The sequence below is a fragment of the Penaeus chinensis genome, chromosome 8 (genome assembly GCF_019202785.1).
Source record: "Penaeus chinensis breed Huanghai No. 1 chromosome 8, ASM1920278v2, whole genome shotgun sequence".
In the NCBI taxonomy this organism is placed as follows: Eukaryota; Metazoa; Arthropoda; class Malacostraca; order Decapoda; family Penaeidae; genus Penaeus; species Penaeus chinensis.
The window spans coordinates 39,261,680-39,281,679 of record NC_061826.1 but is presented as its reverse complement, the minus strand read 5'-3'; the positions used below and the strand labels follow the sequence as shown (position 1 = coordinate 39,281,679).

Genomic DNA, 20,000 nt, shown 5'->3' with positions numbered 1-20,000 from the left:
CCAAACACCAACATGTAGGAGTATATTGCAAAATGTTATTTAAATTATTTAATTTTACATTTGCATTTGACAAAAATAAAACTGCATTTGACATATATTCTTCGGCAGTTTTCCATATCCAATTGACACCATAACAGACGTGTATGACAGTAATAAAATAGTTTGACTTATAGTTTAGTCACATCATGACTGGCGAAGGACAATTATACTTTGGCAACAGCAATGGTAAACTGGATGATTCCAAACATTTATTTGATAACAGGTATAGCATATATTATCTGTAGATGTATATACGGCCCTGATGACTTTAACAAACAAAACTACCCCATTAATTAGACTTGCCGTAAACTTCGCAGATATACATACATATGCAAAACAACAGTACATATCCCATCATACAATTATCATCGCCACAATCACTAACTTCTCATCGTAACCAATCCGTTTGCCTCCCATGCTAGACATTACCATAGATATGAGTAAGAATGTCGGTAGTTTGATAAACAGAGCAGCATCAGTGGAGGGCATTGCGGAATACATGTTGCAATCCCCTTTCGGTGCGTACCCGTATTCCCCGATACCTATGCTTCCCTGTGTCAAAGTTTCCCTGTGGCTATGATCTCCGGTGCCGATATTCCACGTTGTCAATTAGGTACTTGTGTAGGCTTCTTCGATACCCTTGTTCCGCAGGGCCTATGTACCCCAGAACCATTGTTTATCATCTCAACATCTGTCAAATCTCAGTGGATGCGAATATGCCTTTTTGTAGCATCCCGTAATCCATAACACTTTTATATATTGTTTGATGTTGCCTCGTGGTTGCTACAAACCACATCATCGAAGTTAGAAAAAGGCTATCCCTCTTAATTTCTGAAATGACGCCCCTGACCTGATTACTCTACAACTTTATGATTCTAGGGATTATGTACTTTTTTATATACAGGTGAATACGCATGAATATGTTGGTTGAGAAAATACAATATAAAGTCAATTTGTGGACCTATTTGTTCTCTCCCTTTCTTTCTCTCTCTCTTCTTCCTCCTCCCCCATCCTTCCTCTTCCCTCATCTCTTCCTCTTCCTTCTCCTCCTCCTCTTCCTTTTCCTTCAACTTCTCTTCCTTTTCCTTTTCCTCTTCCTTTTCCTTCTCCCCCTCTTCCTTTTCCATTTCTTTCTCCTCCTCTTCCATCTTTTCCTTCTCCTCTTCCTTCTTTTCCTTCTCCTTCTCCTTCTCCTTCCCCTTCTCCTTCTCCTTCTCCTTCTCCTTCTCCTCCTTCTTCTTCTTCTTCTCCTTCTCCTTCTCCTTCTCCTTCTCCTCCTTTTCTTTCTCCTCTTCACACCTATCATAAACCCGAAAATACAAGCTATTCTGCACATAGCTCTCATTGCATTCGCTGTAAAGATACAGTAAACGGCTTCCTCTGCATTGTTGTCCCGTAGATCTTCGAAGACAATTTATACATACCTTAGAGCGCCACTAACGCTGAAAACACAGCAAATGAGGTGACAAACACTAATCCAGATCCTCATTTCTCCACACAGACACGTCGTTTTGCAACCTCTACCACAACGAAAACCAAAGCACTCTATACAAACGCTGAACACTACAAAAATACTGAATATAAGCGCAAACAAATCTTACAACCAAACAAGCAAACCAGCTTTGACGACGAGAGTAGCGGCTCCGAGATCGACGTCGAAGTCGTTCCCGAAGCTGAGGAAAAGCAATCTAAAGGTAGCTACCCCACGGGCCGATGGGGCAGCGTGGGGGTATTGGGAATTGGTCCGCCGATTCCCAAGACTCCCGCCGTGTCCTATTCGCAGGACTCTTTCCCTGACCTCGAGGAACCGTTGGTCGATCAAGGAACCACCAGAAGGATCTGGTAACGCCATGCAAGATAAACCCAGGTAAGATGGGTTTCTTTTAAGTGGAATGCAGTGACCGTACAAGCCAATATAGGATCATTTTATTGGTCCGTAATAGTTTTACGATTTCCTAGATGTTGTCCTACTGTGTTCGACACTACGTCCAGGCAAACAAGAGACAGATTGCATATGGGGTCCTGTATCCTCATAAAATCCACCATCACCTTCAAGTTCCTCATAGTCCCATTCACTTACCCTGACAACGACAGTCAGGTTGTTCATCCCACAGAGTCCCATTATCCTCCCCATTACCTCTATCAAACCAAGAGCAAATTTGTCTCCTGGTAATTTTAACAAATTGTTTAATTACACAAAGCTCTAAGTCTTCTTTGCCGGAGATATCAACACCAATCACGATACTACACCACAGCTCTACCTCCACAGAAACGACATCCCAGTCCGGACGTTGGTTCAGACCCATCATTATTAAGATTTACACATCGCCAATACTTAACAAAGAAAGATGATCATTCCCTTTCAAACAGGCAGACTGGGAGTCGTTTATAGCAAAATTGAATGAACAAACTTTTCAATTTAATCTTAATTGGCTTGATTTCCAAGCAATAGGTGGGTATTGGAACTACATGTTCGTCTCCCTCCCTTCCGTCATGCTGAGTTACATCCTCAGGTATCAGGATAATGGCCTCTTCGGTAATGCTAATCTAATATTAACAAAAAAGCTAAACAGTTCGGCGAGCTGTTAAGGTTTAACCGCCAGTTCTGTCCAAGCGTAACGTCATTGTTATGGTTCCACCCATCGTCTGTAAATGCGCTTATTGAACTCAGAAAAATGTCCGTTATGGATTATATTTTTAATTAATGCCTATTTCAGCCATTTGTTAGGATAAATCACCTCATAACTAGGTTAAACCATGTTCGATGAGACTTAAATATCGTAAGAAGTCGCGTCATCGATAGTCTTGAAAACGACCGACAAAATTATTGGACTAAAGGAGTAGAGTTGAACTGAGTTTGCAATTCACGGAAATTTTGGAAAAATATCCGTCAACTTAACGGTTGTAACTTCCCCCGTGCTCCCGGACCATTCACAATAAGGTAAAAGTCTCAAATCCCGTGAATGTAATTATTTTTTTTGAAGGACACTGGGCTGCCCTCACTTTCTTCACCCCTTGTTCACTAACATAATTCAAGAAATTGATACCTGGAGTCAAGAGAGCAGGGAAGAAAAAAAACACAGCCTGTCTGGATAGCCTGACCACTAGTCTGTATTAAAGAGAGTATTCTTTACATACATGCTCTTTGTCTGCAATTGATAATAATAATGATGATTGTAGAAATGTGAATACGAATAAGAGCCAAAATAACAAAAAATTGGATAACGATAATGGTAATGATTATTATAATGAAACTGATAATGCTAGTAATTGTAATGATGATTATAACAGGAATAGAATTATTGATAATAATAGTATTAATAATAATGATAATAATAATAATAACAAAATAATAATAATAATAGTGATAATTGTGATAAGAATAATACTAATAATACCAATAAGAGTAATGATCATGATCATAATAACAATAATAGTAATGATAATGACAGTGTTAGTAACAATAATAGATGATAATTATAATGTTGATAAGAATGATAAACTACAGCAATATCACAGATGAAGCCAAGGGAAACCGGGTCATTTTAATAGCTCGTCGGCAGTGAAGCGTCGAGCAACACATCACAGCCCTATGTTGTGAATGAAAGGGCGGAGCTACACCTGTCATTTGTTATGGCATCTACAGGTGCAGTATTTAACGCTTTTTTTAGTTAAATTTTCTGTTGACGAGTGAACTTTAGTGGTTATATATTCTTTGTTTAAAAAATTGTAGTATTAACATATATATTTGGCATAGGAATTTTCATAGTCATGACACATATCACTTCGGTATTATCAAAAGTATATTTACTATTTTTTATTTATATTTACACTATGTGTGTATATGAGTATTTTTTTAATGTTTTTTTATATTATGAAACAATAATTGATTTTCCATAAAACGTTGAACGATAAGATATTCTATTATTGCTTTCTCTCTTTTCTCTTTTCTTAGTAAATTTCATTGATTTGCTTCCTTTCAATTTCTCCTTTTTCCAGTTTTTATTTTTTTATGAGTCATTCATGAGTTCAACAAGAAATTAACAGATACCAATCATACATGGATTGAACCTAATTGCAGACAGCAAAAATGAGCGCAGGAGACGAACAGAACTTCTCCAATTCTATGGCGCTGGAGGGAAAGAGGACACTCCATATGATATCAACTCAAAGCACTTTAATCATGACATGTATGTCCAGAAGACCATTAAGGTATGGCATTGCTCAGGGCATATTGGTATGGCTGAAGTGGAATGTCGTTATGATTAACTCATTTCTTCTGGGTGTATGTATTTCATATTATATAGAGAAAGGCCATCTCACTGGGGACATATATTTCATTCCATGATTATATACATCCAGTCACAGTTTATAGCCCTTCTGTTATGTAGTTGAACTTTGAACCATATTGGCCAGATGTTTTTGCAGGAATTTATTAATGAGAGGACCTCATATTTATCATACATATCTGTATGAGATCCATATAATGCAAGAATATAAGTGCACTGCCCTGTTTCCTAAACTCTGAAGTTTAGAGCTTACAGTGTTTAGGACTAACACCAGAGGTGTTAGGTTAAGGGAAGGTGTTTTAAGGGTACACTAATTAGAGAGATGAACAGATAGATTTTCTGAATTTTGACCATGTTTTTGTTTGTTTATATTCAGTGTTTTCAGGAGATGGGTGGTAGTAGAGAAGGAAAGGTTGAAACAGTTTAGTATTCTTTTTACTTCATAAAACATATGAAGGTAATAACATTTTCAAAAATTGAATAAAGAAGTAATGGATTAGTGAGTATGCATGACTTATTTGGAGTTTTCAGATTAAAGAATTTTGATTTGTCAATAGTCTAACTGTGCAACAAGGATATTGATGATTAAACACTTTTAAAGAGTTCATAAAATTATTATGCATGCTGATTTAGTGATTGCTTCATATGAATTTATTCAGTTGCTTTAATGATTTTCATGAACAGCTTTTAATTCTTACACATTCTTTACAGGAGAGTAGTTTGAAGCAACTCCTGGAACATGAAAGTTCATTAGTGTCAGAGATTCAGTCTCTGGACTCTGATTGCCAGACCCTTGTTTATGACCACTATGACAAATTCATTGCTGCTGCTGATATTGTCCGCAAGGTATTGTACTCTTACTGTCTTGGAGTCACTGTAGGAGCACTTTTACGAGACTTTGCACAGATAATTGACAAAGATTTTATCATAAATGCTCAGAATCATAGTACCCTGATAGGAAAATACCTACAAGTAGAAACTATTCATCTTCATGTTCCTCACAGATGAAAGAGGGCTCAGTGAAGATGGAGGCTCAGATCAGCCGCCTTCAGGAGAACATGGCACGTATCATCGCCTCCTCAACCTCAGTCACATCAGCTCTCCAGGTCAGAAGAGAAAGGGTTATCTTTTGCCCTTTTTTTATTTTTTTATTTTTCTCTCTCTCTCTCTCTCTCTCTCTCTCTCTCTCTCTCTCTCTCTCTCTCTCTCTCTCTCTCTCTCTCTCTCTCTCTCTCTCTCTCTCTCTCTCTCTCTCTCCCTCATTTTAATTCTCAAGTGTTTTTGCCAAAGTTATTTCTTTTTTTTTATCTCTCCTTTTTCCAATTTCTTCATATCCATATCTTCTTTTGTTTGTTCTCTCTCCCCTCCATATCCCCCTTTGCTGTGCTTATTTTTCTCTTTTTGTTCTTGCTTTCTGTCCTTGTTTATCATTTTCTTTCTTCTCTTTTTTCTTCTACTGTCTCTTTATTCCCTTCCCTCTCTATCATAATTATTACCATTGCTATCATTGCACCTCAAAACATTCTCTTAGCAACTACTCTCTTTTCCCTTTTCTTACCCACTCCCAGGAACGCCGTGGCCACCTCAGTCGTCTTCTAGGAGTCCATGGCACCTTGAGGAAATTGGAGTTTCTGTTCCACCTGCCACAGAAGATCGATGAATGTATTGCTGAGAAGAACTTTGCTGAGGTGAGTAGGTCTGTGCAAGTGACTGATGCAGCTTTGAGTGTCTATGCACATTTGTAATTGTACACTAAATAAGTATTTAAATGTTCTTTTATTTACAAAAATTGATTTTTTTTTTTTTTTCTTCTTCCTTTTCTCAGTGAAAATATGTGTTGTAACATATTGAAAATAGGTGTGGTATCATATTGATCTATTATCACTGAAGCAAAACAGACACTTCTTATAATATGGTGAATACCATACCCTTCTCTCCTCAAGGGTGTGGCCAGCTATGTGGAAACAGCAGAAGTGGTTCACCGTTACTGTCATCTTCCATCCTTCAGTGCTATCCATGAGGACTGTGAAGCAGCTGTTGGCCGTCTTAACCAGGCTTTGAAAGAGCAGTTGGCACTCAAAGAGGTAAAGTAAGTGTGTGTGTGTGTGTGTGTGTGTGTGTGTGTGTGTGTGTGTGTGTGTGTGTGTGTGTGTGTGTGTGTGTGTGTGTGTGTGTGTGTGTGTGTGTGTGTGTGTGTGTTATAATATCTCCTATAGAGTGTGTATTTATTTGCTGTTTCTGATATATTCTCCTGATATTTTCAGATTAGTATGAATTTAATATTATGGTATTTAGCATATTGCAGATTGATAATAAATAAGATTTATGGTTTTAACATTACTGTATATATTACAGGTGAGTGCACGTCACCTGACAGAGTGTGTAGACCTGCTGCTACAGTTAGGAGAACCGGCAGAAGGACTCTGTGATGACTTTCTGGCCCATGCACGGACCAAGCTTGAGAATGACCTCTCCAACTTAACCAAGCTTGCAGAGACAGCTGGAGGCCTGGGGAATGAGGAAGAGGAGGACACTGAGCAAGGGGCAAGTGAGGAGACTACCAAGGCAGAGGAGATAAAGGAGGGTGTTGGACGGGAGGAAACAGGAGATGACAGCATTCGGGATGGGGCAAATCTGGTAAGCAGGTTGGGATCTCTTTTTCCCTAATTCTTCAATATTATTTAAGATTTGTTTAAATACTTTCTGTGATATTATTATATATCTTGGTTTTATGTTATCTATAATTCCTGTTTTCCTGTTTATATGTTACATGAAGAAATATGAATATCATATCTTGATGAATTCCTTCATTTGGGAAAGAGATTATTTGATTGTTAAGCTTCATATGCCGTATTATTAATCTTGACCACTTACATTTTCATTGTAACTTTTGCAGGATATCTTGGAGTTTGTGGATGTCTGCCATGAGACTTTTGTAGGGAACCTATGGCTTGTCATCTCATCTTATAAGGAAATGTTCTTGCGCTCGCCAGAAGAAGGAGGAAGGTAACAAACTTCAAATTCATAAATCGCTAAGTCTTACAGTAAATTGGTAATATTAAGAGGTGTTTACAGTTTACTGTTTATAAAATTTTATCAGCATTTTTGGAATTTACAGACAGGCTTATTTTAATGTGAATTTTATGTTTTTTCTTTCTTTCTGTTCTTTTCCTTAAAGTGGATCATCAAATGTGGCCATGGAGAAACTACGGGTATTTGTGGCTGACCTGATTGAACAATATGTGGCAGTGGTGGGAGTGAGAGTGGCCAGTGAGCCAGATGTAGGTCACTATGGACAGCTCACCACAGCTCTTGACAAGTTCCATCGGCGTCTCCATGCCATCACACAGCTGCTCCCCAACACAGATTTTGGGAAGTAAGTCAGAAAGATTTTCTTGGGGTCCAGTGAGAATAGATGTGGTTGTTTGTTTGTTTTAGGACTTTTCCTGAAACATTACTCATATACCAGAAGAAATGTGTTCTTTTCTGTATTGTTTATGTGTTAAAGATTAGATTATAAAAAACAAATACAGGTTTTAAATATTGATACTTGAATTATTCTATGCTATTCACCTTTTCATAAAATAGTTCATAGCCTTGTACTTTGACATAGGAATATATTGTTTTATTTTCCCATTACTTTCAAATATTTGTCAAAATCACAAACTGTACTCACAGTCCTTTCTTCTTACATAAACAGTGTAGCTCTGAGCCTGGTCCTGGAAGCAGGTTCAGCCAGGTGCCAGTCATCTCTGTCAATGCTGAAGTCAGGCCTAGCATCCAGCCTGGGAGACATTCGGCATGCCCTTGTCGCCCCTAGGCACCCCACACAGGATGGGACAGAGTCTACACACCGACAGCTCAATGAGCACCTTACACGCCTTGTGGCTTCCACAGCAGCCTCCATCAAGGATAAAGTCACTGCTCTACAGGTAGGTTTTTGTCTTATGTTTTATGATATTATGGTAGTGTATTATATCACTTTAGTATACTGCTTGTAATACTACATTGGTCCTGTTTGTTATATTACACCTTCACATGCAAATTATCTTAGTCATATCTGTTATTTTGTGATGATTTCATTTTTCATTCCCTCTCTTTCTCTCCTCTCCCTCAAAGGCCTTTACACAGCCCAAGCATACTTTTGCCGTCAAGGCTGAGTTCCGCCGCAAATTCTGCCGTGACCTGGTGAGAGAAGGTGTTGTAGTGGCCTTCTTTTTGCACATCACTGACACACTCCTACAGTTCTGTCACAAGAAGGACAAGGACCCTGTCCTGCTACTTGTGCTGTCAAGGATGTGCCTTGACCTCCACACATCCACTGTGCATTATCTGGTTAGTATTTGAATTGATTGACTTTTTATTAGTAGTAGTAATTGTTATAATAAATGTTATATTTCCTTTTACTTTTCCCTTCACTTTTTTTTTTTTTTTTTTTTTTTTTCATTTAGGCCTCCTTATAGGGATTGTATAATGTTGTATATAAAGTTTACATTAAGTGATAAAAGCCTGACTTTAATGTTTTGGCTTCATTTTACATTTTATCCCTATTTTTTTAAATTGTGGATTATCGAAAATTGATTGCATTCTCCACAGCTGAGCCACTGTGATGAACAGCTACAGTTGGAGGAAAAGACAGGTCTGACACCTCTGCATTCCATCACAGACGGCATGCGGGAGGCTGGCCAGAAGCTATTAAACCATTATGTCCACACTCAGGGATCATCCATCAGCCAGGTGGGGTCTTCTGTGGTTTTTGGATTAATTATGTAAATTGAGAAGAATGAGAGAATGGCTTTGATGCTTATTTATGTGGAGGAAGGGATATACATTGGTTTAACATAGTGAACAGAAAACCATTTCCTAATGCTGTAATTCCTGTACAGATGTTGCGTCGCAGTGTGGAGCTCAAGGATTGGCTTGGATGTGGGGAACCTCGCAGTGTGCGTAGAGTTATGAGGACTGTCTTGGAAGAAATATCAACCATGGACACACAGGTTAGAGAATAGCCATGCTATGGTTTCTAGTAGTTATACTTTCTGAACAGGATATGATTTCAATAAATTTTCTTCTACTCCTTCATTTTAGAAAAGCCATGCAAAGATGCATTTTCTCAGCTTTTTTTTTTAACTGGTCTTTACATTTGCTAAATCCTTTTTAACCCATTTGCCCCGGATTTATTTTCTATCCCCTGTAGGTTTTGGTGAATTTTGTTACATACAGATGGCTCCACATGTGCTCAGCTGGCAAGAAGTCTATCAGTAGCCCTAGTTACCGATCCTGATTTTCCCATTCCTTGAATTGGCGGGAAAATTTGTTTTTCTTATTAATACCATTGCTATCGATACTGTTATTATTGTTATTGATGTTATGATTATTAAACTGTCATTAAAATATTTTAGACAATGAAATGATACAAAAGACCCTTTCCTAAAGTGAAAGAAGAGGGTAGTTCTGATAACTGGCTATTTGGTGATTAAGAACTTGTTGAGCCATCTATGTGTAAATACAATAAATAAATGTGTATTACAGTGGGCATGGCAAGTATTCTTGTCACATGGGGCGAATGGGTTTAATCATTATTATATAAAAAAAATAATAATAATAATAATAACCATTGATATTATATTAATTCTTTAACAAACATCATATTCCCTCAGGTTGGAGCCCTTTATGAAGAAGGAAATCGTCGTGACAGATCATCAGATTCCTCCAGACGTACTTTCCACAGGTAAAATGATGTTTTACTTACTGTACCTGGTGACTTATATCAGGTAGTGTGCCTCCTTACTAAATCTAACTTCTCAGTTGTAATTTTTACATATACTTCGATAGCAGAATAATTTATCTGATAATAAGGTTCATCAGGTTTACCCCATTAATCGTAAGCCATGACAAGAATTGAGTAGTAAAAGATCATTTGCTTCTTGATTAACAATGGTAAATTCCCAAAACTTTACCAACAGTGTAAGCGCATCACGAGGGGGTGGTGGAGGGCGATCAGGCTGGTCAACTTATACCCCAAGTCAGCTTGACAACAGCCTGGTGGCCAATCTCAACAAACTTTGGTCTGAGAGGATTGAGATCTTTGCACCGGTGGAATTCACAAGGGTCTCCATCCTCACTGGGATTGTTAAAATTAGTCTGAAGGTAAGAGGGGTGATTAGGGTGAGCAAAGGCAAAAAAAAGGAGTGAGTATAAAAAAGTAAGGATTAAGATAAAGGTTAGAAGTTATTTTTTCACTGTATTACACATGGGTTTGTGTTTCTGTGAAGTATTATTGTATCTTTCTTCATATAAATGAAAAGGTAAATTTCTTGCTGAAAATTTTAAGTCATTGATCCTGGAGCTCTTATTTTGAGTGAAAAATTATGGAAATAATACGCCTACTATAAACTCAGTAATTCAAGACTCCTCTTCAAGTACAGTACATTAACAGGATGTCAAATTTTAATTATGTGTATGGTGTAGTATATTTGTATTTTAGGAAATAATACAAAGATAACAGTAATCATCATTCATATTTCAAATAAGGTCTGTTAATTCGTCTTTCAGACTTTACTTGAGAGTGTGCGCCTTAGGACCTTCAGCCGGTTTGGACTGCAGCAAGTACAGGTCGACGCTCACTACCTGCGCACATATCTGTGGTCCTATGTGGCCGATGAGCAGTAAGTCATTTAAAAGTTGGAGTAGTCAGTACAAGTTTCTTGAATCACAATGGAATGCTAAGCAATTATATTTTTTCCCAGTTCCTTTTCTTTTTTTCTACTTCACCCATTCTTTGCTTATATTTAGATTTATTTTTTTCTTTCTTTTTTTTCTTTTTAATCACAATTATCTTCTGTTAAGAGAATTAAATGGCCATGTAAATAGATTATCAGACTCATATTCGTATTTCTGTATATTATATGTCTCATAAACCTATAATGAAAATATGATGAAAGTCCTGTGAGAAATTCCTGTGATGGCCAGCATTAATAAATGTAAGGCTCTTAATACTAATAGCAACATTATCAAATAATGATTATAACAAAGTTGAATTTATTTTCAATTATTTTCCTTATTTTCCTTATTTTCATTCCTACTAAGCTGCAGTAGCATTCCTTTTAATTTACCAAAATCATATATTTGTTAAAATTATGTTTTACTTCCTCTCTCTGCAGCGTCTTGAATGTCTTGCTGGACGAGGTAGTGACATCAGCCAGTGTGCGGTGCTGTGACCCTGAGCTGATGGAACAGAGAGTCGTGGAGTTTATATGTGAGCAGAACTAATAAAGGAGCTGGCTGTAGATTTGCATTTTATGCAGGAAATCTTGTGTGACAGTTATGTTTATCAATGATATTGATTTTAGGGTGAGAGAATGTGTCAGTGTTTGTGGGTGAGATGTAACATATATAATTTTTTTTTATATATATAATGTGCACACATTTATATGTCCAAACCGATAAGCACATGCACATAGATACACAGTTAATTACATTTTGTGCATATACTGTACACACATACACTTACACATGTATCCACTCAAATACAGAGTGGAAAGTAAAAAGAGAAATTGTATAGCTAATACCTTTTTTTTCTTTTCATTTTTTTTTCAAAGTAAATAAATGTTTTGCTAATATTACATAGCATACTAAACATTTGATATTATTAAAATTATTGTAAATGAAATGTATGAAAATTATATTTCCTTATCTACCTGAAAGATAATGAATTCTTTTTATCCTAATATGTTTACAAGAAATATAAATTTGTGTACATTGATGTATGTTTCTTGAATGTGTTTAGACCTTTTAAATTATTTATTTTAGTAGTGATACATTCTTCATATGCCTAATAAATTTATATATCAAGAAAGCAGTACATGGTTTATCTTCTAATACTTTTTGAACCTTCAGTCAAAGGGAAATAACAGGGCAGCCTGATAAGACTAAGATAAACTGTGGTAACAGAAAGGTAAAAAGTAAAAGTCAAGATGAAGTAAGATGTAATTTTGGTTATTTTATTTGACAAGATATTTTGTCTTTCTTTCTCTCACTCCACTCCCCTCTCCCCTCCCCTCTCCCCTCTCCCCTCTCCCCTCAAGATATTTTGTCTTTCTTTCTCTCACTCCACTCCCCTCTCCTCTCCCCTCCCCTCTCCCCTCTCCCCTCCCCTCTCCCCTCTCCCCTCTCCCCTCTCCCCTCCCCTCTCCCCTCCCCTCTCCCCTCCCCTCTCCCCTCCCCTCTCCCCTCCCCTCTCCCCTCCCCTCTCCCCTCCCCTCTCCCCTCCCCTCTCCCCTCCCCTCTCCCCTCCCCTCCCCTCTCCTCTCCCCTCCCCTCCCCTCTCCCCTCCCCTCCCCTCTAACTCTATGCTAACAGGAGCTTCAAGCACCAGACTGGACCATGCTTAGGCACTGCATAGAGTCAGTGGCTATAGGAAAAAAATCAGAAGTACAGGAAACATATTATTTCCCTACCTTCAGTAAATTTGAGTCATCCTGTTAACCTGTTAAGGGGCTGCAATTCCCGTCACTGCAGTAGCAGCCAAACGAGAACTGTTTAGCACGTACAACTAAGAAAAACATAAGTAGCATGGGTATACATGCCACCCAGAAATGCATCCAGTCATGCCATGGCATGTACATATATGCCACCCATTTGCAAGGGTTAAGTCTGGGATTACTTCTATTTTGTCTGGGCTTAGGTATTCTATCTAGTGGACTAGGGGAGCCAGACCTAGAACATTCTTTGCCCAAATCATTTTAGATGTTTGTTATAACAGGGTGGGATCAGAGCAGGTAATTGTACACATTATAGGTTGACACTATAAGCACTGAAATTTTTTTTTTTTATTTTTCCTAATGTAAGGATTACTTCAAGATGTTTAATATAGACATTTTTTTCCCTCCACAATAGATTAGTGATATAGTTAATATTTTCTATAAAATTGAGTTTTCAACTAAATGAGGAAAAAAAAATCAAAGGAACTACAACAGAAAAGAAATAAAAACCAGGACAATTTGCTTTTTATTCAGAAGTTAGATACTGATAAAATTATTTAACCAACCTTGCTGATATTAAAATTAAAGTTATAAATGTTTCTACATACCTTTATCATGTCCTAATTGTACTAATTTAATTATATTTTGGTAGGAGAGAAGACAAAGATTCCTAAATAAGCATGAACATGGGACTGACAAGATCAGAATTGCTATTAAGACATCCTTATATTATTACTGAAACTAAATTTTACATTTTGGAGTTCTTAAATTATTATACTGCACTAAAATTATATGAAATATTTATTATATCTTAAAACTTGCATTACTACACAATATTAGCAAGATAAAGAGTGCCTGTCAGAACCACTATACTTTGCTTCAGAAATAAAATATGAAATACAGAGATCACAGACAAGGTTATTTGATGTCGGTAAGATACAGTAATAACCTATACATTGACTGAATTCCTTTTTTTTTCCCTAAACTTACTTGACTATCAATAAAAATAAATTGTACTCATATGGGATAAAGTATCACTAAGTACAAAGAAAAAGCAATAACATCATATCACATCAATAAATATAAGAAAAACAAGATTAACTACATACAAAGACCTTATAAATGAAGGTTAATTTAGTTTGTAATCTCTCGCATCAAAAATAAAGCCACACAGTGTGAGTCACATATTTTCATAATCCTTAATACAAATCAGTTTCTGTGCAAGCTTATGCAAAAATCTTGTGTGCACATGAAAAAAACAAAGATCCAGCTGCTTCAGTATATTACATAAATCCTGTGCTGTGGTCATCTGCATCATAGAGAGCAAAGACATCACCCAGCATTTCCGCTGGCACCTCTGATTTCCGCAGTTGTAGTGAGTAGCATGCTTCTTCCACCTTGTGTAGACTTGACCTAAAAACAGTGACCTTGTTGTAAAGGTCCTTGGCTGGGATATAACCAAGGGACAGGAAGCCACCATGCATCTTTTTGAGGACTTCACAGATCTTGTAGCATTTCTCAAAGTCTCCTGTGCTCACACTCTTGATGCAGAACCTCATAAGCTCCCCCGTGAGGTCAGCAATCCCCAGGATGTATTCCTTGGGCTGGACTAGCACACTGAGGGGAACCAAGTCTGTCTGGTCTTCCTCCTGGTCCCCAAAGGTTACACGACGCTGCACTTCCTCATGGCTGATAATTGTCCCCGTCAGCAGAAAGTGGTGGAAAGACACGGCCTCAATGTACTCCTGGATGCCTACATAAAGAAAGAGTGTGTGATTTGAATATCTTAAAGGAGCTGAATCTTTCCATTCTTGTTTTGATCCATAAAAGATAGTTCTAGATTGTCCATTGTATGGAAAAACAAAAATAGTAAACTGTTTTGGATACCCTCTTCCAATGAGGATGGAATGAAATGCATATAGACAAATATATACCTTGTTTAAGGAACTGAATGATTAAAGAAAATAATAATGTAAAATAATAATAATAATAAAACAAACTACTGGAAAGAAAATTAGAACCAGGGAGTGAACAGCTAAATATGCTGGGTCAGTAGTTTGTTGGACAGCTTTGTGCAGCTGCCTCCAAAATTGACCTTAACCAGACACCAATAACTAAAGGGGTTTAAAAACTACATGAAAGGACCAACAGCAAGTGAGAGAAATTCCAAAATCAAAAAAAATTTCAAACACAATGCCAAACAGAAAAATGTAAGTGAAAATTGTGATTAGGAATTGTCACAAATCTGAAAATGTTTACTTAATCCATTGACGAAGAGTGGATGTATATATGTAATGTCCACTAATTTTATCTTATTAATTCTATTTACACACAGGTGACTTCATCAAAAAGGATAATAATAATAATAATAATAATAATAATAATAATAATAATAATTAAAAAAAATATATATTACTGGTAAAATACTGCAATGTGAAGATAAGGAACAACATAATGCTTTTCAAGAAATTTAAAATGCAGACAAGAAATGAACAACAAACTTTTTTTCAGAAATAGCAAACCAAAGAAGAAAATGCAAATAAATAGCTCAGGCACAGAATAAAAAATATCAAATGATGAGGCTACCTGGTGAATTCAATGTTATTCTGGAAGAAACAAAAAATAAAATGAAAAAGGAGACAATAAAGAAAAAGAATAATCTTGATAAGAGAAATGCAAATAACAAGAAAATCAAGATATAAGCAATTTACAAATGGATGAAACAGTTATAGCATACAAGACAGTAATAGAAAATACATCAAACAGCATTGAGGACAATTCACCTTCCCTAGCAATGAGAGAAGTGAGTGTGCCAAACAAGGTTATATTAAGAAGTAACAATAAATACTTTCAAAGAAATGACATTCAGATATTTCATATACTACTGAAAATACCCTTATAATACAATGACCTCTGTTAGTGTTATTGCAGTAAGCCAAACTTCCATATTTTCTAACTACTTTGGTCTGGTAGATATCCTGTTTGTTAGACCTCAGGGTAATACCAATATAAGTGTCATAGCATTTTCTGTACCTGTCAGTGCCTTTTATGACAGATTAGACTGGTTGACTTAACCCCTAAGAACCACTAGTTCTCTTGCTTGTCTGTCCTCAACTCCCTCTGACAAAAATGTCAATTTTTCAAGTTTTACCAGAAAAAGTATATTTCATTGTGATATACCAAGTACAAAGGGTACAAAATTGAAAAAAGTCAGGCCAGTTACACCTTGTATACAAATGAAAATAGGGACATGTTACCATAATCATGCAAATAAAACATATATTAAGTAACAACAAAAATATATCTGTATCATATAAAACAACATAATGCATTTAGATGCATGTATATGTCTCAGTTGTAAAAATAGTAAAAAAAAAGAGTGACTGTAATATGTAATAGTATAGTGTGTGTGTAGGGGAATGTGGGCGTGAAAAAGATAAGGGGGCTTTGACTGAATGAAATAAGGTACAGTACCACTATATTCCATTCATAAGAAGAGGCAGCAAACACAACTATGTATTAGCCTATATGGCCTACAAGGGGAATGATTTGATGAGTATGACTGGAAAGAACATGCCAAACAATACCAGATGTAATAGGAAATAATTTCTACATCCCACTGATACTGAAAATAATGCAGGAAAAAGCTAGTTAGTTTTTCATACACTTAATAGTAAATAAATCACTAGAAGAAGATTAACAGGTACTAAAACCCTATAATCAGTGATAATGAAGAAGTTTTATCCTATTTATAGAGATGTTTGTAAAAGAGCTGTGCCCCTCAAAAAGAACAGAAACAAAATTCCCATACCATGAGATAAAAAAATCCTGTTGAGAAACAGGATTAATTTAAGAAAATAAAGCAACTAGTAATGATAAAAAATAAATAAAATTTGAGATAAAGGAATTATAAGATCAATTAAAAGAATTCATATGTGACCAGAACATTGTTGAAAAAAACAGATTATTTGAAGCAATAATAAAAAAAGAAGATGTAAAGTATTTCTAGTCATATGCCCACAGTCAACTAAAGCTAAAAAGGAGAGGTGCCATATTAACCCACTGAAACATGCTCTGTCCACTATAGTTTTGTTTTATCATTCTATTTCCCTATAGATGATGACTTCACAAGATCTTAGTCCCCAAGGAGTCAATTATCAATCCTATCTGACATCACCTGTTTACCCCATTCCTTGAACTTCCCGGAAAAAAAGATACTTCTTCTAATACTAATAGTATTGTTATCAATACTATCATTATGACTGACATTATTTTTATTATAACATTATTAACAATACTTATAATAATAAACAGAAAAACTTCTCTCTTTGAAATTCAAAGAATAGGTAAACCAGTTACTTCAGGCAGGTCTAGTAACTAACTCCTTGGTGTGGCTATCAATGTGTAAACAAATTAATACACTAAAATCACAGTGAACATGGTATGTTTACATGTCATCCCCATCTTCAACAGGTTAGCCGACTCAAAGAAAATGGCTATACTCCTCTAAATCCAATATGAAAGTTTTAGTATGCCTATTTCAGGTCTATTCATTATAAAACAACTTCTTAATAATATAACTTTCAGTGACAGAGATATCATTGAAGCAATAAAAGATGCTGCAACAACTGGACCAGATGAAATTCCTGTAATCTTTAACAAAAAATGCTTACAATCCACAGATAAATCACTGGCAACTATGGAAGAACTCCTTGGGCATAGGAATTATCCCAACCTCAGCAAAGTACAGAAATATCATTCCTACATGTGAAGGCAGAAATAATGTTCTGGAAAAAAAACCTGCAGACTAGCGATACTATCACCTGACATAATCAAAACTGAATTAGTAAAACAAATCTAGCATCATGACCAAGAAAACAAGATAAACCTTTGACAACGTGACTTCCACAAGTGTAAATTTTGTCAATCCAAAACAGTGAACCACTGAACACATACTAAAGGATCTAACTGAAAATGAAATAGTCGATAGTATATACCTAGATTTTTATCTAAGAAATCCATTTTTAGAAATGCCACTAGGGTTAGTTCTTAAATCTTTGTGGTTTGAAATTATGATAGGGAGCGCAGATAAAGTTACTGAAAACTCCAGAGTAACACTATTTGCAGATGGTCCAAGGATAAATACAGCATCAACTTTATTTAATGGCGAAGACAATTCTATGCCAATAAATTCAAAGACATAGGGTATAGTCCAACTAGAAATCCAAGACTAATATCATATTATGGTGAAGGAGCAGAGATCACAGAAAAAATGAGTAATGACATGAGTTTCCATTATTACTCTGAGCAGACAGTCATCATAGGGAAGTTATGAATGGATGGAAGATGAGGACCCAGAAAGTCTATTATCACTTTAGAAACACTAGAGGTTATAAGACTGAAATATCAGTAGTGTGCAAAACCGTTCAAAACCCATTTCAGTGCAAAGAAAGAGTGTTTAAAAGAAAATTAGATGACTGATTAAATTCAATACCAGACAAGACAGTGAGAGTAATGAATTATATTTTATCCCTCTCCAATTTCAGTTCCTACAACTGCCTCAAGATGATCAGTCCCCTAAGACAACCCTGACAAGAGCCACTAGCAGAGCTCTAGCTAGAACTTACCAAGTACCCAAGATTGCCCCTTGTGTTACTGTGTCCCCAATACTGTTATTTACTATTATTATAATAAATAATATTTTAATTATTAACATTATTATCATCTTTCATAATTAACATCATTATACTCTTTTGTTATTATGATTATTATCATTCTCACTGCTATTTTCTGCACAAGAAACTTGAGATGTCTGTCAAAATTAGTCTTCCACAATCAGGGGCTAAATAGAAAGTAGTTAACCCTTATGAGGTTAATCCTTAAATATCAGTTTCAAAGTGTACACAATCATGAATGCATTTCCAATACATGTAACTCAATTACTAAACATTAAACATCAATAAATAAAGATGATTACCTCTTTTTCCCCACCTCTCCTTACCTGAAGTAAAAGCATTAACAAACTGGTGTGGCTCCTCATCCCTAAGTTCCATGGCAATATGCTTTAGGAGTGTACGCTCAATGTCACGCAGTTCATTTGTAGCCGATACCATCAATGCATCCTTCTCTTCTTCACTCAGGCTGAAAAATCCAAGTATATTTTCTTATGAGATCTTTCCATAAGAAAAAATTCTATAGAATACTAATGAAAACAAAAATATTGATAGGTGCCCTATATCAGGAAAAAGAGGAAAATAAACCAAAACTAACTTAATACAGAATCCACAACAATTATAAACAATAATAAATCACAATCAATAACTCAATAAAACACTGTAAATAAACCTTTCTCTGCCTCTTCCTTCACTCTCACCCAGGTATTCTCTGAAGAGAGAAGATGACTCTTTTGCTGCGTACTGTCACATCACGGCTGGTCTTGTAAATACGCTCATATTTATCATTCTTCTCATCTAGGGCTTTAGAGTACACACGGAAGAGAGTCATTAAGGGTGTGTCCTGGCTGGTATCAGGGGGCTTCTTTGCATTTCTTCGGCCATGGTCACCCATGGTTTATGGGCTGTCTTGTACTGCTTGAAAACTGAAATGCACAATAGTTGGCTCTTTAAGTATAATATACTCACTCACACTCATTATCGCCATTTTTATTAAATATGATCATTATATAGCTTACTGTTTATAATAATCACTATTATTGGTTAATCCTCATGGTATGGATGTACTAAGCTAGGGCAAAGTGAAGATGATATTCTTGTAAAAGAGAAAAAACTGCAGTCGTCGGTACAAACAATATTCTGCAAATATGAACAGTAATGCCACAAATTAAGGAAAAAGATCGCAGAAACCACTGCCCATAGCCTAAGTCCAGTCATTGCTCCTGAGGTTCAGGTCCAACTTGGCATGGATACCAAAATGAAGACAATGTTTCCCAGGGGGTGTAAGGGGGCAGAGCCCCCCCCAACAACCCTCCCCCTGGACAGTGCCTGAAGGACATACCCAGTTACGGTTGCTTAGATTGTTGAATGAATTAAGTGACTTAGTCTCTGGCAAGTATGTCCATACTGTAAAGAATTACCCTATTATTATATCTTATCCATTTATAATTAATGTCAGTATTTTTTTTTTTTTTTCAAAATCACCAGTACTACTGTCATAGTTCTTTTTATCATTA

At 36.2% G+C, this 20,000-nt stretch overlaps 2 protein-coding genes across 10 annotated transcripts in view; one reads left to right on the top strand and one right to left on the bottom strand.

Moving 5' to 3' along the window:
• Positions 1-12,189, top strand: part of LOC125027949 (vacuolar protein sorting-associated protein 51 homolog) — a 12,524-nt gene extending 335 nt beyond the window's left edge. Inside the window, exons 1-19 of one of the 5 annotated variants that reach the window (XM_047617124.1) lie at positions 1-14; positions 1,541-1,906; positions 3,559-3,685; positions 4,121-4,251; positions 5,040-5,174; positions 5,333-5,434; positions 5,897-6,016; positions 6,272-6,412; positions 6,684-6,965; positions 7,225-7,334; positions 7,507-7,704; positions 8,029-8,260; positions 8,448-8,663; positions 8,925-9,065; positions 9,215-9,325; positions 9,989-10,059; positions 10,295-10,478; positions 10,884-10,996; positions 11,492-12,189. The exon at positions 1-14 is cut by the window's left edge and continues 262 nt beyond it. In XM_047617124.1, coding sequence (XP_047473080.1) covers positions 3,673-3,685; positions 4,121-4,251; positions 5,040-5,174; positions 5,333-5,434; positions 5,897-6,016; positions 6,272-6,412; positions 6,684-6,965; positions 7,225-7,334; positions 7,507-7,704; positions 8,029-8,260; positions 8,448-8,663; positions 8,925-9,065; positions 9,215-9,325; positions 9,989-10,059; positions 10,295-10,478; positions 10,884-10,996; positions 11,492-11,600 — 2,409 coding nt within the window. In that variant the 5' untranslated portion in view covers positions 1-14; positions 1,541-1,906; positions 3,559-3,672 and the 3' untranslated portion in view covers positions 11,601-12,189. Of the gene's footprint in view, positions 15-1,540; positions 1,907-3,547; positions 3,686-4,120; positions 4,252-5,039; positions 5,175-5,332; positions 5,435-5,896; positions 6,017-6,271; positions 6,413-6,683; positions 6,966-7,224; positions 7,335-7,506; positions 7,705-8,028; positions 8,261-8,447; positions 8,664-8,924; positions 9,066-9,214; positions 9,326-9,988; positions 10,060-10,294; positions 10,479-10,883; positions 10,997-11,491 lie in introns of all 5 variants that reach the window. The other 4 variants (XM_047617129.1, XM_047617128.1, XM_047617127.1 and 1 more) reach the window with 4 other exon arrangements.
• A 1,136-nt stretch (positions 12,190-13,325) lies between these two features.
• LOC125028074 (translin-associated protein X-like) overlaps positions 13,326-20,000 on the bottom strand; it is a 7,864-nt gene continuing 1,189 nt past the window's right edge. For all 5 annotated transcript variants that reach the window (XM_047617374.1, XM_047617376.1, XM_047617375.1 and 2 more), the window contains exons 2-4: positions 19,185-19,409; positions 18,813-18,952; positions 13,326-14,564 (exon numbers count right to left, since the gene is read on the bottom strand). In XM_047617374.1, coding sequence (XP_047473330.1) covers positions 14,095-14,564; positions 18,813-18,952; positions 19,185-19,378 — 804 coding nt within the window. In that variant the 5' untranslated portion in view covers positions 19,379-19,409 and the 3' untranslated portion in view covers positions 13,326-14,094. The remainder of the gene's footprint in view (positions 14,565-18,812; positions 18,953-19,184; positions 19,410-20,000) is intronic.